The sequence below is a fragment of the Nipponia nippon genome, unplaced genomic scaffold, assembly GCF_047370975.1.
Source record: "Nipponia nippon isolate SJK-2023a ecotype South Korea unplaced genomic scaffold, ASM4737097v1 scaffold_43, whole genome shotgun sequence".
Classification (NCBI taxonomy): domain Eukaryota; kingdom Metazoa; phylum Chordata; class Aves; order Pelecaniformes; family Threskiornithidae; genus Nipponia; species Nipponia nippon.
This window is the reverse complement of record NW_028262362.1, coordinates 225,351-251,224: the sequence shown is the minus strand read 5'-3', so window position 1 is coordinate 251,224 and position 25,874 is coordinate 225,351. Positions and strand designations below refer to the sequence as shown.

The 25,874-nt window shown below is 59.3% G+C and overlaps 1 protein-coding gene across 6 annotated transcripts in view; it reads left to right on the top strand.

Annotated features, from left to right (window-relative positions):
- The window catches only part of LOC148052837 (centrosomal protein of 164 kDa-like), a 28,728-nt gene extending 2,927 nt beyond the window's left edge, over nt 1-25,801 (top strand). The window contains exons 1-24 of one of the 6 annotated variants that reach the window (XM_087778245.1): nt 612-1,108; nt 1,972-2,682; nt 5,299-5,382; nt 5,827-5,910; nt 7,905-7,990; nt 11,457-11,675; nt 12,928-13,074; nt 13,792-14,008; nt 14,621-14,698; nt 14,961-15,092; nt 15,391-15,513; nt 16,052-16,195; nt 16,406-16,489; nt 17,341-17,409; nt 17,745-17,923; nt 18,457-18,583; nt 18,998-19,065; nt 19,250-19,457; nt 20,418-20,525; nt 21,679-21,793; nt 23,094-23,441; nt 23,885-23,951; nt 24,450-24,572; nt 25,482-25,801. In XM_087778245.1, the coding sequence (XP_087634371.1) occupies nt 5,380-5,382; nt 5,827-5,910; nt 7,905-7,990; nt 11,457-11,675; nt 12,928-13,074; nt 13,792-14,008; nt 14,621-14,698; nt 14,961-15,092; nt 15,391-15,513; nt 16,052-16,195; nt 16,406-16,489; nt 17,341-17,409; nt 17,745-17,923; nt 18,457-18,583; nt 18,998-19,065; nt 19,250-19,457; nt 20,418-20,525; nt 21,679-21,793; nt 23,094-23,441; nt 23,885-23,951; nt 24,450-24,572; nt 25,482-25,581 (2,829 nt within the window). In that variant the 5' untranslated portion in view covers nt 612-1,108; nt 1,972-2,682; nt 5,299-5,379 and the 3' untranslated portion in view covers nt 25,582-25,801. Of the gene's footprint in view, nt 1-611; nt 1,109-1,971; nt 2,683-4,183; nt 5,383-5,826; nt 5,911-7,904; nt 7,991-11,456; nt 11,676-12,927; nt 13,075-13,791; nt 14,009-14,620; nt 14,699-14,960; nt 15,093-15,390; nt 15,514-16,051; nt 16,196-16,405; nt 16,490-17,340; nt 17,410-17,744; nt 17,924-18,456; nt 18,584-18,997; nt 19,066-19,249; nt 19,458-20,417; nt 20,526-21,678; nt 21,794-23,093; nt 23,442-23,884; nt 23,952-24,449; nt 24,573-25,481 lie in introns of those variants that run through there. The other 5 variants (XM_087778244.1, XM_087778243.1, XM_087778240.1 and 2 more) reach the window with 5 other exon arrangements.
- Nucleotides 25,802-25,874: the final 73 nt, after the last annotated feature.

Genomic DNA, 25,874 nt, shown 5'->3' with positions numbered 1-25,874 from the left:
GTGCGGGTGAATTAACTCTGTTTGCAGTCTGTAATCTCGTATGGGCGCAGAGTGCAGGAGCTGTGATTTCTGAACGCACGCGTGCGCCGCTGAAGCAACAGCCCGCGGCCGTGCTGGCACGCTACGAAAAAAATCCTGGCGTAGGTGTGCTTCTAGCGTAAGCTGTGCGGTGTGCGGCAGGGCGAGGCTGCTGGGGCGGGCAGTTCCGCGAAGCCCCACAGAAGGACCCCGTTGCTGGGTGAGGATAACTGGCGATGTCGGGCGTGCGTCGCGCAGAGGTGGGGGTGCTGGAGGGCTCCCGGGGCTCTTGCTGCGCTTTGAAAGGGAGAGGTGTGTTCAGGAGCCCCTTACTGCTGCAGCAGAGCTGCTTTGCACTGCTCGTGCCTTTTCTGCTGGTGCAAGGTGAGGAAGCAGCCTGGGTTTCGGTCTGCGAGGAGGCGGTAGTTGCAGCTTGTGGAGAGTAGGAGGCTCCTTGCCATCGGAGTGGTTTCTGCTTCACGGTTTCACGCCGTGCGGAGTCGCAGGGCAAACGGAGGCGAAGCTGCCCGGTTTGCCTGGGGTGCGAGTTGGTAAGAGCCCTCCCAGAGGGTGCTGCGAGGGGTACACGCGCAGCTGCGTCGGCTCCCGTGGCGGCCGTCCTGCCCTCGCTTTGGTTTTGGGGTGATGCCCGCGGATTTTCCGAATCGCCTCGCTGCTGTCGAGTGAATCGCTGTATTCAGATGGGTCTTTGGAGGACGAAACGCGCGAGTAAATCAAACCGCTGTTCCTTATGCATCTCGTGGGTGGGACTGCTGGGCGCGGGGTCTCACAGGCAGTTCTTCAGCGGTGGTGGGTTCAGCGTCAGCAGACAGCGTTCGCCCGGGGGAGCGGTTTCTCCCTTTCTGAAGTCAGGAGCGTAAGCCCGTGCGCCTGTGCTCTCCTGTCAGCGAGTCCCTTCTGCACGCTCCAGTCCGCAGGCACCCTGCTGGCACCCGTCCAGGCGCCCCTGGGGAACCTCGCTCCGCTGCGTGGCCTCGCGGCCTCCCCGGCCGGCGGCCTCCGCGCCTCCCTCAACTCGGACGCGGGCAGCTCGGCGGACTCCAGCCTCGCGGCCAGAGGAGGAACGCGGGTAAGGCCGCAGCTTCTCGGGGAGCGGGCCCTGGAAAGCGCGCTCTGCACGAGGTCGCAGGCGTGGCGGCGCTTCGAAGCTTAAATGACAGTATTTGTGACCTCTCGTCGGTTTTGGGATACTTTTGTCTGTTGAAAAGCCACTTCCCTACTCTGTTTTTTGTTTCTTTTGCTGTTTCTAGGGACCCCAGTGCTAAATTTGTGGTGAGCTTTCTTCTGCTACGTTTAGCAGATTTAAAGACAGAATTGTTTCAATTACTGTTGGGGGAAAAAAGTCCGTTAAGTTCAGTTTTTTTGTAGAGCCTTAATTTGTGTCCCAATGAAGCATATGGTACAGGTAACGTAATCTACTAAATAATAGCTTCGCTCAACTCTTGGCTGAGAATAAGCAAATGTAAAGAAGAGTTTTCTGGATGAACGTAAGACTTGCAATCCTGTCGCGTGATCGTTTATAGAAAGTGACCTTTGGGTCAACCAACCAACCAACCAACCAGTCGACTGGTAACAATGTGATCTTTTAAAGGAAAACAAAACAATAGGTGTGGGAAACGTTACAGCTCGGCACCTCGGCTGAAGGTGTTCCCCTCGCTGAGGGAAGCCTGGGGACTTCAGACATTTTGTTTTATTACGAAGCAGCGTTTTGAGGCGCAGGCGGGTTTTGCAGACGTGCTCCTATGGGACAGGAGCCCCTCTGGCGTAAGGAAAGCCTGGCCTGGTAAAGAACGCGTCGCCTCCCGGCTGGACGTGGCTCCAGCAGAGCGAGGGCAGCGGCGTAACCCCGCTGCCGGCCGGCGTCGCGGTGGGTTTGCATCTCCCCTTTCTCCTCGGCTGTCCTCTCACCTCCCTTTCTTTTTGTCTTCGCAGCCTGCAGAGAGCTGTAAGCCCACCAGCCAGACCAAGAAGTTGCTGGGCTTGGTCTGTGAAGAGAAGAGTTCCTGAACACAGCGGCCGTAGATAAAGGGAGAAACGAAGAGGAGGCAAGCGAGGACGAGGTAGTTTGCGCGCCTTGGCTCTCAACGCCTGTCGGTGACCGTAGCGCGTGAGGCCTCGGAGTGAAAAGCTGCGCCGCTCCCCGGGAGCAGCTGATTGACCGTGGCTGTGCCGTTTGACTCTGGGCCTCCGTTTGTGCTGAACTTCCCCTGGGTGCTGTTTGGGCACCAAAAAGCGTCTAACCCTGTTTTCTCCTTGTGCTCCCTGTGAACCAGGATCTGCCACCATGTATTTCTGAAAGGAATAGATGCCAGGCTGGATGGGGCTCTGAGCAAGCTGATGGGGTTGAAGGTGTCCCTGCCCATTGCAGGGGGGCTGGACCAGATGGTCCCTTCCGTCCCAAAGCGTTGCGCGGTCCTGTGAACTGGCCGTAGGCGTATTGCCTTGGCGTGCTGCTACGGCTCTGCTGCCGTACTTCGCTGATCAGGAACCCCCAGTTCCTCCTGCGTAGCCTGGGGGGTTGCAGAGGGAACTCAGTGTTGGCCATCTCGTTTTTAATACCCTTAGAGTCTCCGTGGGACAGCAAGACTGTTCAAAAACCTGCACGTGGACGTCGGCGCCCTGGGAGGCATCTTGGACACTGAGGTAGGAACGTGGGCGATGTGGGGCGGGCAGGAGAGGAGCCGCGGCGCCGCCCAGGCAGCGCCTGGGCTGGGGGGCGAGGGCGCAGGAGGGGGGCCCGAGGTTTCGCCTCTCGTTTATGGGCAGGCACAACCCGGGGCAGGGCTGGGGGGGTGAGGGGGGCGTACGAGGAGCCAGGTGCAGTCCGCAGGGGACACCGGCGTGGGCGTCGAAGGCGGGTTTGGGCTTGAAGGAGAATGCTTGCCGTCTGGGAGATGGGACTGGAGGGGACGGCGTCTTTGCACAGCGTGGGGCTTTGTTTCTTGCCGAACGAAGAAAGAGCGGGACTTAGAGCCACATAGGTGCGATGGATAAGCTGGGAACGTACTCTGGCAACGCCATTCTCGCGCTGTCGCTCGGTCCCGCGAGAATCTCAGAAGCTTCCACGTGGCCCGCGCGTGGCCGCTTCTCCGTGGCAACCTAAAACCTGTTCTCTTTGCGCTGCTGATGAATTCCACGGCTCAGACGGAGCGCCAGCAATGAGTGCGGTACGCAGGCGTTCCGCTTTCCCCACGGGCGCGCCCTCTGCCTGCGCTCTCTTAGCCGCGATCCGGCTGAAGATGACAAGGGCGCAATGGGAAGCGCGTCGCGAGCGGCTCTGGTGGCTTGGCCCGACTGTTTGCGCTGACGTTAATCCTTCCTCGCCGCTTTGAAAACTCTGTTCCGGTACCTGAAAGGCAAATTAATTTCTTTTAAAGCGTTTTATGGTATTTCCTTTATGCTCTTCGCAGCATATGACAATTAAGCTGTAAAGGGCTTTGCCGGAGAACCCACTCGCGGTGCTGGGCAGAAACTGCCAAGGCTTATGCGAAAGCAGAGGTGAAAAAGAAAGGCCTGCCTCTCTCCTCTCCAAACAGCGAGCCGTCTGTCAGGGTCCAGTTCGTCACCGAAAGGTTAACGTGTCCAGCCACAAAGAGCTCTCTTGGCACTTCGGTGCCGCGGCAGGGCTTCAGGAATCTATTATGAACCGGCAATTGCCGGCCAGCAGCCAGGCTCCGTTAACCCTCGTGGGCAATATCTTAGTCCTGACAACGTATTAGTGCCCCGCTGGAAAATAGAATTCGCTTGTAGCACCGTGAGATGGCAGCAGCAAAGCGTTCCTGCGAGCGAGCCGCAGCCCAAGCCCTTCTCCGGCTTCCTTGCAAAAGGGAGGGGAGGGAAGGGTTTGCGTAGCGAGCCCTGCAGGGGAGGAAATCTGAGCAGCGATGGGGTGAAGCGACGAAAAAACCGGCTTCACGTAGCCCGTGGGTCGGGGTCGAATACCTGCGTTCAAAGAAAAGCAGCGTGTGGTTGTAGTGACCTGCGGAGACGCGAGGACGCTGGGCGAGAGCGGAGGCTGTGTTGCAGGTGGCGGGAGGCTCTGGGAGAGAGGGAGGAGAGACGGAAAGAAATGGTGCCGCCTCAGTGGGCTTTTCTGGAGTTAAGTGGGGAGAAGGCACTGAAAACGAACCCCCGTCAGGCGCCGGAGAACTCCTCGAGGCGTGAGGTCTATGTGGAGCGTGCTCTGGGAGAGAGGGCCTCTTCTGGGCAGCCTGGTTTGCCTGGCTGCCGGTGGGGTTCGCTCTGGCCTGAGCCCGGCTCTCTTGCCTTCTGAATCCCTGTGGTGGAATAGCTGCCGCAGACTCGTGAGACTCTGCTCTAAAATGCAGAAGGGCTTTGGGACGCTGCTGGAGGGGGCACGAGGAGGAACAGGTCTGGAAGCGCCTCTGGGTGCCTGGGGAGAGGGTCCCACGGCAGCAGAAGCGATCCCCCGCCGCAGCGCTTGAGCTCGGGAGGTTTCGTGCTCTGCCTTCTGTACAGGCGCAGCTCCGGGTAAACACCGGGAGCCAAGGGGGTCCTTCGTGTGGTGGGAAGTCACCACGCGAGGCTTCTTCACCAGATGGAGACGTGTGAAAGGGAGCCGTCCCTGTAAATAAAGGTTGCGCGACACACTTGTGCGTTACCGCGGAGATGTATGCGCGGGAAGCCGTGCCGCTGGTTCCCAGGAAACAAAGACCTCCGTGAAACACCAGCGCAGGGGTGGCCGGTGACAGGGGAGGAACGGCCGCTGTGTTCACGGGAGAGCGTGGCTGGGAACGGCCGTAGCGAGCCACGGCACTCGTTAACGGGTAGCGTTAACAAACGTTTTGTCTGTATCAGTCCCTGAAATAGGGTTCTGCCAGCTAAAGAAATTATTCTGGGATGTTCTAGTAACTGAGGTAAACTTGCCGGGAGAGCAGTCTTTTTGTGTGCCCAGTATTGCCGGGTACGTGGGTGCATGGGGTTGTGGTGCAGAGGTCCACGCGGAAGGAGCAGAGGACAGTGAGCAAGTGCCCGTTAGCAGGGATGTTTGAAGAGCGCTTCTCTGCCCTCCCCAGTCCCATCTCCATCTCTGCGCTTTGTCTCTGTGAAGTGGCGTTTTTGTGCTTGTCTCGGGGTCACACCCTTAGTGTTTTTCCTGGGATATTCAATCGCCTTTTCTTCCCTGCGTTAGAGCGGCCAGATTTGTCTTCCCAAGATCAGTTGTCACCTCGCTGGAAAGGCCTAGGTGAAGCTGCGGGGGTGAGGCACGTACGGGCTGTAACGCACGTCTCCTTTCAGCTTTCAAAGGCATCGGAGAGCAGCGGCGGTGGGGAGGACTTGCAAGTTTCCAACCGCTCGGACCGGGAGCTGCTGCAGCCGATGGTGAGTCACTGGAAGCTCCTTGTCCCCTGTCCGTGGGCTTCGCGTTCCTCTGGGAAGGTGCAGCCGGGTAATGCTGTCCCCACCTCGTGCAGTCCGCCTGCCCCGCTCCTCGGCTGCGAAGCGGTGACCTTACGGCTGTGGCACGGGCCGGCCCCACTCGCTGCTGCTGCTCAAGCCGCCAACAGAGCCGTCCGTCCATCTGCCTGCCTGCAGTACGGACAGGACCTCTGCTTGGACGTGGGGCCGAGTCTTTGTGTAGCCATCTCCCGTGTCCTGTAAACCGTTCTGATGTTCAGATGCCCAGTGCTGCAGAAGGCTGGCTGTCAGCAGGGCAGTGAGCGTGGAGGCCCAGCCGTGTCAGGATTTTGGCCTAACCTGTCAGGATCTCGGGTAAAACCTGTGCGTGCTCATCAGACACGGATCCTTTTCTGCTTCCTTCTTTAGGACCTGGCTTTCCAGAGTCGGCTTTTGGAGCAGGTACTGGACGCGGGGGTTCTGTCTCCTGTTCTGGACCGCCCCACGTGCAAGGTAAGTGCTGTATATGTGCTCGGGGACGGAGCTGTGAATAGCCGGGGTAGAATACTGTATTGTGGCGTACTAATGGCAGGACGGTGGTGTCGGCAGAACGGCTTTGCAGAGGCAAGCAGAAGCGGCGCGTTCAGCGCCCTGCCTGCGGCAGGGCAGGGATTAGAGCAGCGCTCTTGTTTTCTCCGCGGAGGCGAGGCGCAGGTAGCTGCGCAAGCGACGCACCCTTTAGCAGAGGCGGCTTGCGAGGGGCGCATCTAAGCTGGTGCGTGCTGGAGGTCGTGGAGATCCTCCTGCTGAGGTCCCTTGGGCACGGCGCTGTGCAGGGGGAGGAGACGGCCTGCGAGCTGTCATCCTGCTCTCCTGTGGCCGCAAGACCGGCTTTGTATTGCGGGCGTGCGAGATTTCCTGGGTGGCGTGCAGCCGGGCGTCTGGGCAGGACGGCACGCTAGGCTGTTTGCGGTACTGGGACTGCTGGGGATGCTGAGGCAGCAGGAGGGGCGGTAATTTCACAGGCAAGGCTTAAAACCAGCCCTCGGTCCCCGCGGGCAGGTGCCGTCTTCGCCTCCTCGAATGTGCCCAGAGGTTCCCGCAGCCCGCGGTTCCTGGCGAGGGGCCGCCCTCCCGGGAAGGGGCGCTGGGCAGGAGAGCAGCGCTGGCCCGTGCCTGGGCTCAGCAGCGTTCCCCGGGGCCTGGTTATCCCCGTTCCCAGGGAGCTCTCATTCTCCATTTGCCTGGCTTCTCTCCTTTCGCAGGCAGCAGTTACAGAGCCTGTTTTGAGCCAGGAGACGTTTGCCGAGCTCCTCGGTTCTGGAGAACTGAAGTCATCGTTTTCCAGGGGGCAGGAGGGAGGCTGGGAGGGGGAGCCGCCTGGGCGAGCTCTGACCAGGCTGATGTGACGGAAGGTGACAGCGCTTGCAGGGAATCCTTCTGCTCTTTGCTCCGCTGGACGCTTGCAGAAATTACTGCTGGTTTAATCCTGCCTTATTTTGACCCTGCTCCACGGTACTCTCCCGCGTGGCGCGGGCTGAGCCCACCTGCTGTTGCTGTGGTCCCCAAGAGCGTCCCGACGGGCCGCTCTTCTGGGGGCCAGAAGCCTCCGCAGGGAGGGCGAGCCCTTACGGCTCGGTCAGCCGGGGCCGGCAGCTCGAGGAGGGAAGCTCTTCCCCTCCCCAGGCGAACGGCGCGGTGCGCGCTTGCGTGCGCCTGCTGCGGGGACGGAGGTGCCCGGAGCTGGCAGGTGGGAGAAGGAGCAGCTGGCTAGTTCGTATCCGAATATTTGCTGTTTGTATTTCAAGTATTTACTACGTCATAAGTAAGCCAACCGTAGTGGCTCAGGGTGCGTTCCCGAGGGGGCTGGCTTCCTTGGCGGCACCCGACGTGACGCGTTCCGGAGCGAGCGGTCAGAAATCCCTGGGGAGGTGCGACTGCGCGCGCGCGCTGCTCGTCGCGATCTGCCCGAGGTCCGGGGTGCCGGGCAGGACTGAGTCCTGTGCCGTTCCGGTCACGGCCAATACATCTATCGCTTTATGGCCCCGGCACGCTTCCGTGCGTGTGACGTTCCTGTTTGGTTTAGGAGATTTTTTTTTTTTGTCGTCCCACGCTTTTCAGGGCGTTTAGTGTTACTCACGTGTCCAAGACGATCCTCAGGGAAAAAACCCAGCCTGTGTCTAGAGTGCCGGCAGGGAGTTCATCTTCCGCCTTGAAAACGCGAGCCCCAGCCCGTAACCCAGCGCAGCCCGGAGAGCCGAGCTCCCCGGCCTCTCGGCTGCGCTGCTGGAACCGCTCCCGCGACGCGCTGAGACCCGTGGCTGCCTGCGGGAGAGGAGGCTGGCCCCTTCGGCTGGGCGCTCCGCAGCAGCCCGCGGGCGCTGCTTGCTCGGCGCCGATGGGCTGGACCAGAGCGGCGCTGCCCTTAGCAGAACCGCCGCCGGGTCCTGAGAGGCTTCGATGGCGAAGGAGCCAGCAAACTCCACGCTGTTTGCTTTTACCTGCAGGCCCGGGAGCTGGGAGAAGAGGAAGAAGAGCAAAGCGAAGCCAGTATAGAGGAAGAGCAAAGCCAAAGAAGAAAAGCTGCTGAGAGGTATGGTACAAACAGCCAGAGCAAGAGAGGAGGTGTAGCCAGCTCTAGCTCCGGGTGGCTTTCCCGTCTTGTCTGCCCCTGCTCTGCTCTGCTCCCTGTAACCCGTGCAGGCGTCCCCGTAGAACGCCCTGAGACGCTGCCGCTTCTCGCGGGGTCTCTCCCTCTCGCTCCTCCTGCCACCTCCTCGGGACTGTCGCAGCGGATTGCAGCTTTGTTTCGGCTTCTGGCTGGGTAGGCAGCAAATCCGCCTGCCTTTCGTTTCCTCGAGACTGCCCCAGATGTGGAGCTGGCTTCTGTTTCCCTTACAGCTCTCTGGCTTTTCTCTAAGGCTCTGAAAGTCACACTCCTGCCGGGATGCTCTGAACCTGTTAACCTTGTGTCTTGTGCCCTGCGGCGTTGAACCGTGGAAGACTTGGCCGCGGGCGGCTGCCCGACGAGAGACCTTTCTGGTTCTGAGGCAGCCCCCGTCTCGGCCGGCGCTGGTCCTGCTGGGCTGCCGGCTCTCCGCTGGGCAGAGCCTGCAGCTGAAGGCTCCCAGGGCCAGCCCGGTGCCTGTCGCTGCTGGCAGGAGGGTCCAGCTGCAGTGTGAACGGTTGTCGTCCTCTTCCTTCCACAGAGGTGGCCCAGAGCAAGTCACTGCTTGACCAGCTGTGAGCATTAAGCTATTTTACGTCCTGGTACACGGACGACTCGCTCGAGCGCGCTGGCTGTTACGCCGAGAGCAACGCTGGTTCCAGGCCCTTAGTTAGGCTGTCTGGGGAGCTCTTTTCAGCCTGTTTGTGGCCACTCGTTTAAAACAGTTGAAATGCTGTGCTGAGCCGTGAGCTCCGTGCTCCCTCGAGCCCCTCCCTCCCTCTCCGAGAGCTGCAGCGTGTGGCGTTTATAGATGAATCGTGTCAAAACTCTTAGCCTCCGCGCAGAGTTACATATCCTCTGGGGCGCCGGGAACCGAGGAGCTGTTACCCGTGCCAGGAAAACTTGTGAACAGAAGAAGCTGCAGTCCATCTTAACGACTGGCTGCACGCCCTTGGGATCTGCAGCCTTGTTCGTAGAGGAGCTGTTCGCGGGAAGGTCCCCGAAAACGTGCTCTGCCCGCAGGAGCTGTCTCCTTATCGCTTGGTACCTGCTTCCCAGCTGTGCAGCCTCTCTTTCTCTCGGCCTGTAAAGCTGGCTCGTGCTTGCTTTGTTGCCTCTCTGCTCTGTTATCCTGAGATGAAGTAGGACTGGAGGTGTAAACATGCCTGCCAATGTTCCCGTCTGTAACTCGGACAACAGCGAGAGTACTGCTCGCGGGGCTGACTTGTCTTGGGGAGATGCTCCAAGGACTCGGAAAGAGAGGGGGCTAATCCAGGGCAGGGGGTTCGGCATTCTGAGACCGACAGCCGTGAGAGCCGCGGCTGCCTGTTAGCCCGGCAGGCCTCGAGGCGGTGGGGACGGTTTGGAGCTTTGCGGTGCCTTTGGCAGCCCCGCGGTGGCCAAAGGGGTCCCGTTGGCAGGCATGGCTCGGTGCCCGTCCGCGCCGCCTGCCCGTCCCCTCTTCCCTCCGCCTCGTCTACCTGCGGCAGCCGCTAGCATCTGATCTGTGCTAATCCGGTCTTCTGTTGCCTCTTCTGCGCCGCAAAGCGCGAGGGAGCAAAGTGCTTGGGAAACGTCAGAAGAGAAGTGTTTTGCTTTAGAAAATGCCAGTCGGGAGGAGGAGGCTGTGGCCCGGGAGGCGGAGGAGGGATCGCTGGGTAGCCCCAGCAGTCTGGAGGAGCTCGCTGCCCCACGGAAGGCGTAAGGGCTTCAGTTAAGTCCCCGGTGTTGTAAGCGTAACAGCTCTTGTCCTTTTGTTGCCCTTCGTGGTGTCTGAAGTCAGCATGCCAGGAGATGCGGTCTGGTGGGCACAGCAGAGCGCGAAGGTCTCCCTCCCTGCGCAAATCGGAGCAGCTGTGTGAACGGTCTGCGCTGGGGAGCGCGCGAAGAGCGGCTCAGCCCTGGGGGCTGTGGCGCAGGACTCCGTGGTACGGAGACAGAGCGGTCTGCTCTGTGCCTGGGAAAGCCTCCTCCTTGCCAGCGTCGCCAACGAGGCTGCAAGCGTTCGTCCTCCTTTGGCAAACGCTTTCGCGCAGCCTTCTGCCTTGGCTCGCTGAGCGGTGCCGAGGTTGCGGGGGAGCAACAAAACCCCAGCACCTCACCCCGCTCTTACGGTCGCTGGGAACGTGGGTCGCTTTGAGAGACTAAGGTCAGAGCGCAGGACGGTCGAGCCCAGGTTCCCCGCAAAAGCCTGCGGCCTGTTGCTGTGCTAAACTGATGGGTCTTTGCAGCTGCGTACCTGCAGTTCCCCTGTAGAAGCGTGTTGTGCTGACTTTGCTTTCTGCGTCAAATGGCAGATCAGCCGACGCAACTGGCAAAGACAGGCAGTGCGTCTCGCGGGACAAAGCGGCGGGGCAGCAATCTTCGATGCGGAGACCAGCACAGCACCTCCCGTTTTCTATGAGGAATTGCGCCGAGCTGTATAAATGCGTGGGTGCTGGCTGGATCTCTTTTTAAGCAGGAACTGGGGCAAAAGGAAGAGCGTGATAAAAAGGCGGCAGTGGCCGAATCGCTTTGCGAGCAGCCCGATAAATGCCGCCTTCCGCAGGCGTCTCCGCAGTTGGCCCGGAGCAGGGAGCGTCATGGGGGAGCGCTACTGAAGCGGGATTTTTCCAGAACCCAGCGCCTCTCTCCTCTCTCTTGTTCTTTTTGCTAACGGCCGCGCAAGTGACCTTTTCTCTTTTGACTCGAGGCCGTATTACTGGGGCTGCTCTTTCCCCGATTCCTGGCAAAACAGAAGCCCTCCGCCTTACGCTAGCCGTCTCGGAGCACGATGAGACCTTGCAGCTCCAGCTCGCGCTCGCAAAGACGACAACTTTTTTTCCTAGGCTCACCGTCGTTTCCCCCTCCTTCCCCTTCCGCCTCTCTCGGACCTTATAATTTTGCTGCTCTCTGTCTGAAAAAACTTAGTTAGAAACAGACTGGGTTTGAATTTTTGGAGCACCTGGGGCTTTCTGTTGCCTAGAGCTGGCGAACTCCCAGCGCGCTTTAGACTGCAATTGCAGAAAAATACCTGGTCCATCAGAAGCGCGCTGCCAGTCCCCGGGCTGAAGAGAGGCCCTCGCTGCCTCTGCTCTTGTGCCGGCCAGCCCTAGCCAGGGTTTCCCAGCTACTAGATCCTTCCTGAAGCGAGACCCTCTCGCCCTCGTGAGGTGAGCTCTAGCGAGCCAAAATGTGAGTTATTCAGGGCTCCACGGCAGCCTGCCAGCGGCCGCGGGCTGGTGGGGCTTCTGCTCGTCCCTTCCCTTTGCCGACGGTGAAGCTTCTGCCGTAGGTGGCTCTGAGGTTTTGGGTTTGGAGTTGATACTGCATGGGGGGATGTGGCTGTTCCTTTCGTGTTACTCGGTTTTCTGTCACCCTTTTGCCTAAAGGAGCTTTCTCTTTTCGGCAGGCGCCCCAAGAAGGAAATCAAACACGGGCAGTCCTTGAACCAGCCTAGTGAAGAATCCCTGGAGGGAATAGTCGAGGAGCTGGAGCTGGAGCTGGAGCGAGAGAAAATGCGTTTATTGCAAGCGAAGAAGGAGAAAATTCGGCAATTCCGGGAGGAGATGAGGCAGCAGGAGGAGGAGGAAGCTCAGAAGCTTCATCAGCAGAAAGAAATATCCCTCAGGTACGTTCCTCTTTTACTCCACCTCCCCGCTTTCTCCTACGAGCCTTTCCTAGCTGCGCTTTCGTTGCCGGCGGCTGCAGGCTTGTGCCGGTATGGGCCACCACCCTGGCAGCGGGGCTGCTTTGCGGAGTTGTGGGCGAAGGAGGCAAGAACGAGGCTTTTGGGGAGGAGGAGCGCGGGGCTCCCTGCCCGGCACGGACAGCCCTGCGCGCGAGGGTCTGCGCACCTTGAAATGAGCAGGGGTCTGCTGTCGGCGCCGCAAATGCTCAAGGCAGATGCGTGGAGAGCACGGTCTGCCGCAGGAAAGCGCTCTCCAGCGCAGGCAAGAGAGCATCTTCCCCTGTCCTGCAAGAGGAGCTCTGATGCCATACACGTGCAGCTTTCAGAGCTCTGAGCCTGCCTCTTACGGTTAACCTGGGAAGAGCTCCCAGCTGGGCGCGTGGAGCTTTGCCGCCCGGCAGGCGTTCAAATCCTGGGTGAAATGCTGGTAACGGGACTGGCAATGGGAGCCTTAGAGGAGGTGAGGTTACCCCAGAGGAGCTGCCTGAACCTCTGGCGCGGTACGTTTTACAGAGGCGCTTCCAAACGAGACTTGAAGGAACGGGGCACGGATGCCTGCGTGAAAGCCAGCCAGTGCACGCGGGTCTCGTAGCAACGCAGGGAGCAGAACGGCACTGGGAGCCGTGTCCTCTCCCTGGGGGGATTCTTCTCTCAAGGCTTGTCTTTTATTTCAGGTGGCCTTGATACTTATGTTCTTAGCAGGCCGAGCCAGCCAGAAACAGTATCTTGGCATGAAATGTCACGGGAATGCTGACTTGGGTGCGAGGGAAGACACAGAAAGGGAAAAAGGTCTATGCGGTACTAAAGCAGTAGCAGAAAGGGTGTCTCATGGAAATAGGAAGCTTACAGATGCAGTAAAGCATCCGGGCCCCGTGGCTTTCATTTAATAGGAGCTGATTTCATTTACCTGGGAAAAAACCCCAAGTGCCACCTCTGATGATAGAGTGCATTTTAAAAGCCTGCCACGGAAGTTTGGTGCTTGGGGGCTGCGTCTCCCGTGCCAGCAGCCAGGTTCGGAAGGTGGGGAAGAGAATGAATGGTCTGGAGCCCTGGCAACGCGTCGCCTGGGCGGGCAGAGCGAGTGGGAGCAGCGGCTGATCTATAGGCCTTGGGGAGGTGGTTGGAAGACATTAAAGCCTCCTGAACCTCTTTTTTTTTTTCTTTTTTTCTTTTTTTTTTTTTTTTTCCCCAGCTGCTCATCTCTCAGGACTCTAAAAGAAGATTTGGCAAAGGCTTCTGAGGAGGAAGAGCTGCGTGTCAGAAAGGAAGAAACTGAGAGACTCTCAAAGCTGCGAGCCAGAATCGCCTCGGAGACGGAGGCAGAGAAGGAGAAGATAAGGTGACAAGTTTTTTGCTGCCATCCCTGGGGACCCAAACTCTGCTGGTCTGGGAGGGAAGCGCCTTGCATGCCACCGGCAGCCGCTCAAAGCGGAGGTGCTAGCCCGCCCGAGCCTCCCGTGGCCGGTTGCCTGCCTCGGCCGTGAGCGCGAGGCCCCAGCCGTGACGCTGCACGTGCCGGGGAGCCGCGTGTCGAAAGGAGGTAAAACGGAGGGACCTTATTGCCGCCTGGGAGCTGATCCAGTTTTGCTAAGTAGACGTACGGTGCAGAAGTGCCCTGAGAGAGGTGCTGCTGTAATGTTGGACCAGGCGCAGCCCTGGGGCCTGGAAATGAAAGAGGTGGCATCTGCAAGGACGGCCGCGCTCGGCAGCGTGGCTTGCCTTGAGCGGACGTCTCCGTCTAACGGCGGTTAAGGCCTGTTAAAACCGCCGGAGGAGGCAGAAAAGGCAGCCGCTGGCAAACTTCTATTTTCCTCTCTCTTTTTTTTTCTTAGCTGACGGATATGTCTGCACCCGACTGCTTTGCTGTTTGTTTCCAAGGCCTGAGCTTTGGATCCGCGCTTGTGGATCTGTGTGCTGTGGTTCCTGGTTCCTTCTGGCTTGCGTGTCCTGTCCTCTAGCTGTGTCTTCTGTCAGCTCTGGTTCCGAAACGGAGGCCGGCGGTAAAGGACCGAATCCTGACTTGCCTCTGTCTGTGTTCTTGTCGCAAACCCGGCAGGGCAGAGCAAGAGGTCGCGCTGCAGAAACTAAGAGAAGAGTGGGAGTCCCTGCAGGTGATGGAGAAGGAGAGCCTGGAGAAGCAGCACCAGCTCGCTTTGGAGAAAATGAAGCTGGAAATGGAGGAAGCTCGGCAGAAGGAGATGGTGGGGCTGGAACAAGAGAAGGAGCAAGTCCTGCGTGAGCTCAAGGAGAGATTAGACAGGGAAAAGAAGAAGGTGAGGTGTTTATTGCCAGCTAGGGTCAGAGCCGTGCTGTTCGTGCTGACCTGGCTGGCGTCGCGACGCTCAAGTGTTGAGGTTAAACAACGCCTGCACGCACTTTAATAACGGCTGCCTTGAAACCTAAAGGAAAGATGTTAGGCATGCTGTTAGAGGCGTGACGGAGGTGGGGAGGAGTACTCCCCCAATTTTTATTACCATGGTGATTAAATAGCACTTACTTCAATGGCCACATTGCATCTGACGAAAAGAAGGATCGCCGCGTGTCTCTGCCGAGCTAAACCGAGCCATTTTATCCGCTCGGACTACCGCTTCGGCTGCCGCTGTAGTCCTCCGGAGAGCTTGGGGGGTTCCTGCACGGAGGCGGTCTGTAGTCCGTCCAGCCCAGCGCGGCTGAGATCTGCGGAGGAGGGAGGGAGAAGCACCCTCCCGCTCGGGAGGGAAAGCTCAGCGAGAGTGAAGGCACCTCGTGTACAGTCCGGCCTGAAAGGGGGTTACCGTGCGCTTTTTTGATGCTGACGGAGAGGTGCTAATTGCAAATGCGTCTTGCGCAGCACGTCCCCACAAATAGAGGTTTTCCAGCAGCCTGTCTTGCTCCTGTTCCCGTAGGCAGCAGAAGAGCTGGAGAAACAGTTTGCAGCTGAACTCCAGCAGGTGAAATCCGCAGCAGAAGAGAAGCATCGTAAGGTAAAACGTGGTGTCCTCAGAAAGTAAACTGGTTGTTTTGCTCCCCCACGCTGCCATCAAAGGTGGCCAGGGAGGGCGTCGTTAAATTTTTCCCGCTTCCTAAATGCGGGCCTGGTCTGGCTCAGCATTTGGACGTGCTCCAAGTCGGGGGCGGTGAGGCTGCACGCGCTGGTCCTTGCCGCGGTGCTTGCTCTCTGTAGGAGGGCCCTAAATGGATCTTGTCAGAAGGGTGACAAGTCTCCGTGGGCGGCTTTCATGGCAGGTCATTTCCAGCCTGCGAACCCAGATGGCAGAGGCACAGAGGAGCAAGGAGGCTCGGCTGCGTGACGACTTGCAGCGAGCGGAGCAGAAAGTGCAGCAAAAAGCCTTTCGAGTAACCGAATACGAACGCGAGGCGAGTACTCATCTCGGATTGTTGAGGGTTCTTCACCCTCTCTCCTTGGGCGCGTGGTGAGGCCCGAGGGGCCGCGTCCCCTGCCCAGGGGTGACCGGCGCCTTCGGGGAAAGGACGCCCCTGCAGCATCTCGCCTCGCCAGGGCGCTGGCTTTGCGCTGCCCCGGCCACAGCCTGATGCCCCTCGCAAGGTGCTCGGAGCCTCGGTCCCTCTGCTCGTGCGAGAGGCTGATCGCTGGGGGGCCACCGGAGCGCAGCGCCGCAGGTCGGGGAAATATCTGTCCGTGTTACCCCCGCAGCTCGGCGAGCTTATGAGAGAGAAACGCCGGCAAGTGGAAGACGAGCACGAGAGGAAAATGGAGAGGATGAAAGAGGAGCACCAGGAGGTCCTAGCACGGATTCAGGACCAGTACGAGGAGGAGGTACTGCGGGGGGAGAGCAGCGAGTTGCTCAGTTGGGCTGCGCCTGGGCTGGCACTGCTGCTTGCCAGGCCCGCCTGTCTCGGCCGCTCCTAGAGCTGGAAGTCTCCTTTCTTCTAGCAGAACTGTTGCCATAACGTAAAATGAATTTAGGCTGGGGTTGTAAGGATCAGCTGTCCAAATAGTCTCTGGGCAGGCCCCTTCCACGTGCCTTTGTGGACTTTGGTACAAGCGAAGCTCGTTCACGTTTTTGCAGGTGCCTGTTCTGGAAAGCCTTCTGCCTCCCGTTTTTGACTATACAGTCGGCAGCGCGTGACAAAACCTTAGTTTCATGGGTGGCTCCTTCTTTCTTGAGCCGCTCCCTTGACAGCGTTGTCCCTGTAAGCAAGCGGTGTTAATTTGCTGACTGGCGTTTGCTCGGGAGCTGCTGTGGGACGGGCTGGCTTTCCAGAGGGCGCGCGTCCCGTGGGTTCCCGTGGCCTTGCTGGAGAACCTCTGCTTCACTCAGACGCTTTCCTTCTTTGGGTTTTGCGACAAACAGGAGCGGAAGCAAAAGGCAGAGCTGTTCGAAGGCCTGCGAAGTAAGAAGGCGCACCTCCAGCAGCTCCACGCGGAGGAGGTGAAGGCTCTGCAGGCGGAGCTGGACGAGCGGCTGGCTGCGCTGCAGCACAGGCACGGGGAGAAGGTGAGGAGAACCCTTTGCCTTAGGTTGCTGTGACTTGGCTGCCTGGGGACGGCCTGGGCGTGGTGACACCTCCGTGTGCGTGCCAGCCCAGGGCGACGCAAGCGGCGCGTCACACCTCCCCAGTTTTCCTTGCTCCTCCTGGTGGCAGAGCTCTGCCCGGCGAGTGAGGAACTCGTGCCGTTCTCTCTTTGACTCGGCATCTCCCTGCAGGAAAGAGAACTCCAGGATTCGGAAATGGAGCTTGAAATGCGCATGAGGGACGTCGAAGCCAGATCAGCGCAGCTCCTCAGCCAGGTGAGTCAGCCCTGGTGGGCTCGCGGAGGTCTCCTAGCCCGTGCTGCTCCTCTGGCTGCTCCCTCGGGGGGGGACTTTCGGAAGCGCTCAGCCAGGGCTTGTGCTGCCATCCAAGCTACAGGTGAAGCTTCCATCACGAGGCGGAGCAGGGCTAAGCGGTCCTCGTGACTGATGTTTGCAGCGACAGCCAGCGCTCTGGCTTTGTCGGGGCTTTGGGAGGCAGTAAGTGGCAGAGGGACCATAAAAGCCTTTCGAGGCAGCGCGTCCTGCTCAGCGTAACTTTGGATTTTAGTCAGTCCCTTCCCGATCTACCTCCTCTTCTCCCTGCTGCCGTGAAAAGGCAATGAGCGTTGCTGGATCTTGGGCAGCAGGGTGGGAGAGGGAAGCACCCCAAATGCTCCTGTGGAGCTGGCAAAGATCACCGGCTGATGCTCTCGCCTGCCAGGTCTCTAAGTGCTGGCCTGTGCCCAGGGCTGTAGGTAGCCTTGCTTCGGTCAGCCCTTCCTTTCCAAGCGGCGCTGGAGTGAGAAGTAAAAAGGCGGAGAAATGCCGGAGGCAAGCAGAGGTTTCAGAAAAGCAAGATCCCGCAGAAGCGGCTGCGTGCCTTGAGTGCCCTCGCAGCTGAGCAGGAAGGGCCGTTCTTCCCACGGGAACGCAAACGTTCCCAGCTTGAAGTCAAAGAGAGGCAGGGGATCTTGAGCGCAGGAGGGGGAATAAAGCAGCACTGACAAGAGTCCTCGGGTGTCTTGAAATGGTCTTGAGACTCAGGCCTGACCCCGGTACTTCAAGTGCTGCTCGGCGTCGGCCGTCTCCTCGCTCTGACACTCGCCTACTTTCTCATCTGGACCTAGGAGGAGTCTCTGAGAAAGAAAAGGCAGCAGCTGCTGGATGAAGACAGACGGACTGAGCTAGAAAGAGATGTATGTATGTCTTAGCTCCGGAGAGGTGCCGTGCTGCCCTCCTTTTGGGGCTGAGGGGAGCACGTTGGAACTACGGCTTTAAAAAGCAAACTGTTGCTTCTGAATTGTGAGTATGAAAATCCCTCCCTGCCTCAGCCGGGAGCGCCATCTTGCCGGGAGGTTGATTAGCTCTGAGCTGCTTCCCAAAAGAAGAGACAGCCCTCTTCTTCCAGGACTGGCACGTGCATTCGTAGCTCCGGGACCTCCTGCGAACTGCGCGAGTGGCGAGCCACTGAGCGCCTTTCCTTTTGGTTTTGGGGAAAGGACTGTGAGGGATTGTTTTGGTTTTCTTCTAGGAAGCTGCTTTAGCTTCTCAGCTCCGCCTGGAGGAGAACAGGAAGGAGCACGCCAGCCTCCTTGAGTCCCTCCGGCAGCTGCGTAGGTCCCTTGAGGAGCTCCGGGACCAGAAAGCTGAGCTGGAGGCCCAGGTGGACTTGTTGCAGACCCGCAGCCAGAGGCTGCAGAAACGCATCAGGTGCGTGGAGGAGAAATTTGATCTCGTGCAAAAAATGTCCCCTGTGCTCCTAACGGAAACCTCTCTGACCTCGCCTGGGTCTCTCCCTCACCTCTGAGCCTCTTGCGTGTTGGGCCGTGCTCCTTCAGAACCCTGACGGTGGTTTTACTGCGTGTCGAGGGCGTGGAGGTCCCGGGGGCTGTTTCCACATCTATTAGTAACTCGCTGTGTAACTTTGCCCCTGCTTGCCAGGTTAATTGGTCTGTCTTCTCCCCGTCTGTCTTGTGAGCTTAATAAGATGCTCGGAGAGGGGCACTGAAATGCGGAGAAAAGATTCTCCTGAGGGTAGCTGAGGCTCTGGGTGAGGGCGCGAAGCGACGTTTCCCTGCCCAGCCGGGGGCTACGTCCGACGTCGCCCCGCAGAGCCGATACTGGTGGTGTCTTGCACGTCTGCGGCCCTTTCCCTCCTGGAAACTGGAGGTCGCTTTGGACGCGGCTGCAGATGGATTACCGGTCTAATCAAGCGCTGCCGCTGTTGCCTTTTCTCGGGGCAGTGAGCTGGAGGCAGCTGTCAGGAGCAAACAGGAGACTTTGAAAGAGCTGGAGGCAGAAGGAAGCGTGGAATCTCCGAGAAGGAAAGCCGAGCTCCACGTTGAAGACCTGAGAGAAAGTCTTCAAGCTGTGAGTAACGCGGACCGTAAAGGTGCTTCCCTGTGGGATCGGAGGCCGTAACTGCCTTGAAAAGCCCAGCTTTTGTTCCTTCTGCGTGAAGCCGGTTGAGATGCAGCGACGCGTTTTCTTTGCCAGGGGACGTCGACGCGTTTAGCAGTAATTGTTGAGTCCTGTCTGTTGGGGGGGGGGGGGGGAAGGAGTTGTCGGATCCTTGAGCGCCCTTGGAGTCCAAGGCAGGACTTGAGTCAGGGATGGAAATGCCTGTGTTCCTTTTCACGAGTCAGATAAAGAACACCCCCGGCACTGGTCTGGGATCTGGGCGATGCCACGATGATGTCATTCCAAATTTTTGCTCCTAATGGGATCCTGGGGTTCCGTCTCCCATGCGTATTCCTTAGTTTTTGAAATGCTTCAACTCCTCAGCGCTCGCCCAGAGAGCCTGCTTCCCCGCCCTCGCAAAGCCATGAGAACAGCGCCTTCCAGTTTGATCAGTGAGTATCTGCATGGCAGCCGCTTCTGGAAAACGTTGTCGCTTTGGTTTTGCAAGCAAATGTTTTTGCTGGGGTTTACGCGCGTTGAGCTGGCCCTCCGGTTTTGGGGAGGGGGCTGCGTGAGGCTTGCAGGACGGCACAGCCAGCGCAAAGCCAGGGGCATGCCCGTCTCTCTCTCGCCTAGCGTCAGGAGCTACATCTCTGCGGAAGGGATCTTCATCAGGAACGCCAAGGAGTTCCTGGTGCGCCACACCCTCTCCATGAGGAAGAGGCACGCGGCGCTGAAAGCTGCAAAGCAGCAGTGGCGCCAAGATATGCAGGAAGCGCGGGAGGCGGTGCGGGATCTAGACAGCTCCCAGCTCCTGGAGGGCGTGCGCCGGAACCTGGAGGAGGTGAGCTGAGCGCCGCCCGTGTCCGGGTGTCGGCATCGTGGCTGCGCGAACGAACCCGCAGCCCGGGGCTCGGTTCCTGGCTCTGCAGGTGCGGTGACGGGCAGCTGGGGGGGCCGAGTCCTCCTGGAAATCGGATCTCGCGTGTTTTTTGGGTTAGATACGCGGCGTTCGTCCCTCCTCGCGTCTTCCTCATCATAACACGAGGGTTAGAGGCTGCGGATCGCAGTGACGTTACCGTGCGTCAGACGAGCGGCCCAGAGCGCCTGCGTGGGCACGCGTGGCCCGCAGCTAACGGAGCGTTGCGCGGTAGAAGAGTTTCGGTTCTGTTTCGCTGTGTGCGCTGCGGACTAGGAAGGCTCTACGAAGCAGTGGCTGCAGTGCGGCCCGTGCTCAGTAGCTTGCTAGCTTCCAGGAGCTCTGGGCGCCTTGAAAACGGAGAAGGCATTTGGTGGGGAAAGAGGGATTCCCGTGCCCCGCAGGTCCCATAACGCGCTTTTTCCTCCTAGCAAAGGAAGCGACAGGTATCTGTCCCATCAGCGGGTACAAATTTAGGGTCGTAGCTCTACAGTGATTTCACCCTTGCTTGGCAGAGGGTTCTTGAGCACTTGCCAGCTCTGCCGGTACGCCAGGCAAAGACAGGGAAGATCGTAGTTTCCCTCGCTCGCGATAAGCGCTCTGCTTACGTCTGCAGAACCAAAGCTGTTGACCCTGTTGGCTGCCGGGTGTGGAAGTGAAACCTCCTTTTCCCTGGGGTGAACGTGCTTTGAGGCCTGGGCTCTGCCCTCTGCACGCTCCGCTTCCCGCGCTCTCGAAGGCCTGGGAGCAGTTGTACTCCAGCAGCACGATTCCCCGTGCTGAGCAGAAGCGAGATAACGAAAGTCACCACGACCACGAACGCAGGTTATTTCCTGTCATCCTTGTTTAATTTTCCTCCTTGGCTTGGCTGTTGGTCCACTGCAGGAAGCAAAGCGGTTGGAGAAGATGAAGTCGGCTATGCGGAAAGGGCAGGTGCTGCTGAAGAAGGAAGAGGAGAAGCTAAGCCAGCTGGAGTCCTCGCTGCTGGAGGAGGTAAGCACAGCAGCACTCCTGCTTGGGCCTGCCCAGCCGCGCTCCCAGCCCGCCCAGAGCTCCTGGCCCTAGGCTGGAGTCTCTCTGCGGGGCTTTTGGTCCCTCTGCGGGCTGCTTAGCTGGCGGCCAGAGGCTGGTGTTTGCCAGCGGAGCCGGACTTTAGAAACACGTTCTCCGGGAGCAGAACGGTGCGCCTGTCTGAGAACGGCGGGAGAGAGGCGGCCAGTCGCAAGGTCGGGGAGCACGGCAAGCCCAATTGAGCCGTGGCCCCCGTGATTCGCTAGCTCTGCAGCCAGCAGGGCAGATGCGGGCTGGGGTTTGGGACGGAGACTTTCTTCCACGGCGGCAGCTTGCCAGGCAGGGCTGCTGGCGGCCGGGATGGACCTGGGGGGAGCAAACCTGCCGAGTGCGCTGGCTTGCGAGAAGCGTGCTCGTTAGGTCAGAAACGAATCACAGTTAACACCAGCGTGCTGAAGCATCCTACGATATAAACTCAAACCTCACATCAGGATGCTTGGATGTCTTATTAACTGCCTGTATCTTGGCCGAGACGGCAAACGCTGAGCCTTCCCTCTGCTGCTGACACCTGGACTCGCCGTTAAGCGTGGGGCTGCAGAGCGGATGCAGAAGGCAGCCTGAAAAAGCTGCGTGACTCGAGGCTCGAGAAAGCAAGGGCAGGTCACCTTGCGCGAGCTAGGCTCGGGTCTGCTTTCCCGACCGAGGCAAGCCCTGAGATCCGCTCGGCTCTGCCTGGGACCGCGGGGCCTTAGGCGCAGGGCGGCAGCAGATGCGAGAGCACGAGACCTTTGAGGGTCGAGCGCTTGTCCTTGGTGCAGAGAGAGAACCCAGCCCACGCGGGAGTTTTGAGGCTTATTTAAACCAAAGCACTTGGCCTCCTGCCTAGAAGGGCCCGTTCACGTGGCCGTTGGCTTTGGCCTCCAGTGCGCGCACGTGCTTCTTCCAGAGACCGAGCGGTCTCTTGACTTTCAGATTTTGCTGTCGGGGGCCGAAGACGAGTCTGCTGTCGCCTGGCCTATGCCCGTCTCCGCAGTCCAGCCTGCGGAGACTGGCTGTAGGCGGTATTCCAGCGGCTTTGATGTTTCGGGGACAGAACGGGAGGATTTATTTGCGTTGTTTCCCTTCTTTTGACCAGCTGTCGGACGAAGATACGCTGAAGAGTGCCGCGTGCAAGAAGACGGTGACTTTTGATCTCGGCAGCTCTGAGGACACAGACAGCACATCCAGTGTGAATCTGCATCAGCCTAAACGTAAGCGCCTGACGGGCTTGATGTGCTGTGCCCAGCGCCTAATGCTTTAGACCTGGCTCTGGCTTTCCCTCTCGCCTCTCGGAGGTACCTTCTGCTCTTCTGACTCGTGCTCGCTAGCGCCCAAGGCAGGTCTGCCCTCCGTGACGGGGGCAGGTCCGTCCTCCGTGACGGGGACTGCTCTGCGTACAACGTTTTACGTGAGAAACTCCTTTCCCGCCTGTAGCGGCAGGTGAGAGGGATGGGACCTGCGTGAGAACTTGCCCTTTAAATCTCTACCGTTCTTTTTCGAGCGGATTATAAAATCCGGCTTCAGCTCTTCCCGCTGCTGTTGCAGAGCTGTCTTCCTCTTCTGCGGGTGTCCGGCCTTCCTCTTCCTCACGTCTCTGGCAGGAGAGGCTGCTGCAGTTCCCTCTGCCTGCTGCCTGTGCTTTTTTCTTTGCCTCCAGTTGCCTGTAACTGGAGTTGCGCGGGTGCGGAGGAGGGCTCCCCGTAAACAGCCGGGAAGGCAGGCGGGCTGTGTTGCTCGCAGAAGGGCTGGCAAGGCTGAAGCTTAAGGAAAAGATGGAAAGCTTCCCTGTGGGAACAGACTGACAATCTGTCCGGTCTGGGATCATCTCTCTGGCCCTGGTCAGTAAAATACCCGCAGGCACGCATGAAACTTAAGGGTCTTCTCTCGCCCTAAGACGAGAGCCCTTCCGTCAGGATGGTGCCATCGGTCCCACCTCCAGCCTGGCTGGTGGCCTCGACACCTTTGCTTTTTACGAGCGTGTGAAGTGTGACCAAGCCATTCTGCCTCCTGCTCAGCTGGCGCGCGGTGGGAGCGCTGAAGTACAGCGTGTCGGCCCGCGCCGGGGTCTCGCCGGAGGGGCAGGGTGCCGTACTGGGGGTTTCGGCCCTTGAGAGGGCTCGCCGCTTGCAAGGGAACCGCCGTTCACGGCTGCGTGCTGCAGGGTACAGTAGAACTCGGAGGGACGGAGCAGGGGGGTGAAGCGCACGCACCGGTGCCTATCCCGCTTGTCCTGCGGGCCCTGTTCTTGCAGCTTTGGAGGGTCTTGTCCCCGCTCTCTGGTTTCTCCTCCGCTTTGTGCCCAAGCAGCCTCCAAGGCACAAATCCTCGTTGTCAGCCCGTATCTGCTCTGTTGGCTGCAAAGCCAGGTTTCTGCCTCTCTATCCCGCTTAGCAGACGCTGATCAGGCTCGGCTCGGGGCGCGACGCGCAGTGGGGAGCGAGCCTCCTGCCGGGGAGGCGGCGTCTCCCTTGCCTTCCCAGTCACCCCTTTTTTCCCCCTCTCTTCTGCCAGTTGATTTGAGAACGGATTTGCGGCCTGCCCCCCAGCTGGACAAGATCAAGTACTTGACAGACTCCCTGCAGCGTATCAGCAGTGAACTGAGGGGGGTCCTGGGCGTCTTGGGCGCTCCGAACGATCGCCAGTCTCCGCTCTTCACCTCAACACCCTGCGACGGCGTCCCTCCTACTACCTATGCCTCCTTGGCAGGAGTCCAGGCAGGGAGCTCCCCGGTGCCCTCCACCGCGGCATCCCTGGTGGACCGGTGGGCCTGGAGCACTGGGCTGAGCTCCAGCCACTCCTTCGCAGCCAAACAGTCAGTGGACAGCTTCCTAGCAGAGAAATGGCACAAGTATTTCCCAGGTCAGTTTCCTGTCAATCCATCTGCTTGCTTGCCTGCGACTTTTGATTTACAGCCCTGCAGGTTCTAACGGGCTCACCCGTCCGATGCTGGTGCTGCCGATGGGAAGGGTGCTAATAAGATAAGGAACGAGAGCCTCGTTCCGGGAACTGCAGCATATGGCTGATCTCGTCGTCCTGCTTCTGGGGCAGTTCAGCCTTTCAGAGGCACCCAAGAAAGCCGTCGTTGCTGGCGAAGGGAGCAGAAGGAGATGGCCCTGCTTCACTGGAAGCCTCCTGTGAATTGCAGACAGGGTTCACCATCTCGGCTTCCTTAACGCCACCGTGTCCTCGGCCGGTGGCTCAGCTTGTAAGGACGGTCTGTCCATAGCACAGGAAAGCAAACGCGCCCAGATGTAAAGACTGGCGATTTCTCTGGGGGCCTGTACTTAATGTCTGTTTTCCAGGTGGGTTCCCGGTGCTCGGTGGCAGTTCCAAGCCTCTGGACAACAAGCTGGGATACGTACCTGCAGAGTAAGGGTCCTTTTCCTTCCGTTGTCGTTTCGTTGTCCTGCTTTTATTTCCCTGGAATGATTTGCGGGTCGCATTTCATAGAACGGGTAGATAGCAAAATCAAAAGCTACGTATTAAGCAGACAAGTCAGAAGCTAGTAGTTATTACTGCCACGCGCTTGGCGGCGTGGCTGTGCTGACAGCCCTCGTTCCAGGACCAGGGTCCGAGGGTGTCGGCGCTGGGCCTCGCCGGCTCCGCCGGGCGGGCGGGTGGAGCGGAGGCTGCCGCCCCAGCCTTTCCAGTGCTGCACGGACTAAAGGAGGACGGCAGCCTGATAGCGGGGGGCTGCTGCAGTGTTTCTCTACGATGGGGTTGGGCAGAGGACTTTGAGCCAAGAGGAGGTTGCTCTTTGTTCACCGTGGCTCTTTCTGTAGCAGCCCCTCATTTTCTTTGCCATTTCGGGGCTAGTTTCTGCCTAGACCTCTCTTTCCCACTTGCGCCGTCTCTCTCGTGCAACAGGGAGCAATTACGGCTGTTCCAGCAGTCCCAGATCCGGAGCCGTGAGTCGGACAAGATGAGTATTGAAGGAAGGATTGAGGCCATCAAGAAATGGCTAGAAGACTTCAAGAGGGATTCCAAAGTGTATCCTTTGCCTGCGTCTGGTCTTCTGTTGCACTCCACCTTCCTGCAGCGAGTAGGAGACGGCGGCAGGAGGTGAGGGAATCGGGCCCCAAAGCATCGAACAGCAATTTCGAAGCCTTAGCCTCTATTTTGGCGCCCGGTTCTGCAGAGGAATACGATGTTTAGCAGTTAGAGCGTGAGTGACCTGTTGGCTGTTCTTTGCCCTGGGCTTGACAGAGAAAGTCTCTTCCCTTTCCCCAGCCGGGCTGCGCCGCTCTGCGGTGCCACGGCTCTGCTGTGGTACGCAGCAGTTGGAGCTGGTGATGTGAGGATTAAAACCAAATGAACCAGAGGGTGCAGAACGGAGGAGGCAGCAGGGCCCTAGTCTCGGAGGCCTGCCTTTGGTGCCATCGCTCCAGCCCCAGCCCCGCGGGCGACTCCGCTAGGAGCAGTCCCCGCTGAGCAGCCCGGGACGAGGCGAGGGGGCCGGAGCCGCGCGGGCCTGGCGCGTGGGGTGGCCGCGTGGCCGGGCGGGGAGGGCTGGGGCTCCCCGGCGGAGCGCGCTCTCCAGCTCGGTTGGAGGCATGGCCTTGCATCGAATGAGGGAGGCCTCGGCGCTATTAGCGGGGCCGTTCCCAGGTTTGCGGGGTAACAGCATTATGCTGGGGCTGTCAGCATCTCCTCCGCGGCGTACGCTGAAATTAGCAGCAAACCCCTCAGGCCTCCGACAGCGCACGCTGTCCTGAGCACGGCGCTCCTTCGAATGCCCTAATCCCCCTTTAATTCCCTTTGGCTCGGATGCAGCGGGCTAAACGCAGCACGTGTGCGCGAGGCTGGCTCCCGCCCCTCGATACCTGTCCTGTCTGCTGGCTGTGCTCGTGCCTGCTAATCCCTCCCGTAAGCCGGGCTTTTCCTTCACCCAGCTGCCAGACCTCTCTTCCCAGGTGCACAGAAGCCCCCGGCCGGCAGCTCCAGCCTGCTTCAGCTCAGACTGGATGAAAACAGCAACATTAAAGTGTACCGCTACTAAAAGGGGGGCTTGGCGCTGGAGAGGCAGTGGCTGGGGCCCCTGCGGGCCCCCTCACGAGATGCTGGGTTTCGGTGATGCCCAGCCGCCTCCGCGCTGTCTTTGGGCCGTGCCCTTGAAATATAGGCTCTGCGCAAGAGAGCGGAGGAAGGAGGAAGCGAACTTCCCAGCTGGATTCTTCCAATCCTGTATTGTGTCCAAATATACTTTATAGACTGTTTAATCCAGTTCTCTCATTAGCATTCTAGCAGTCGTGAGCCAGAGCTGTGAATCACGGGGGACCCTGAGTAACCGGT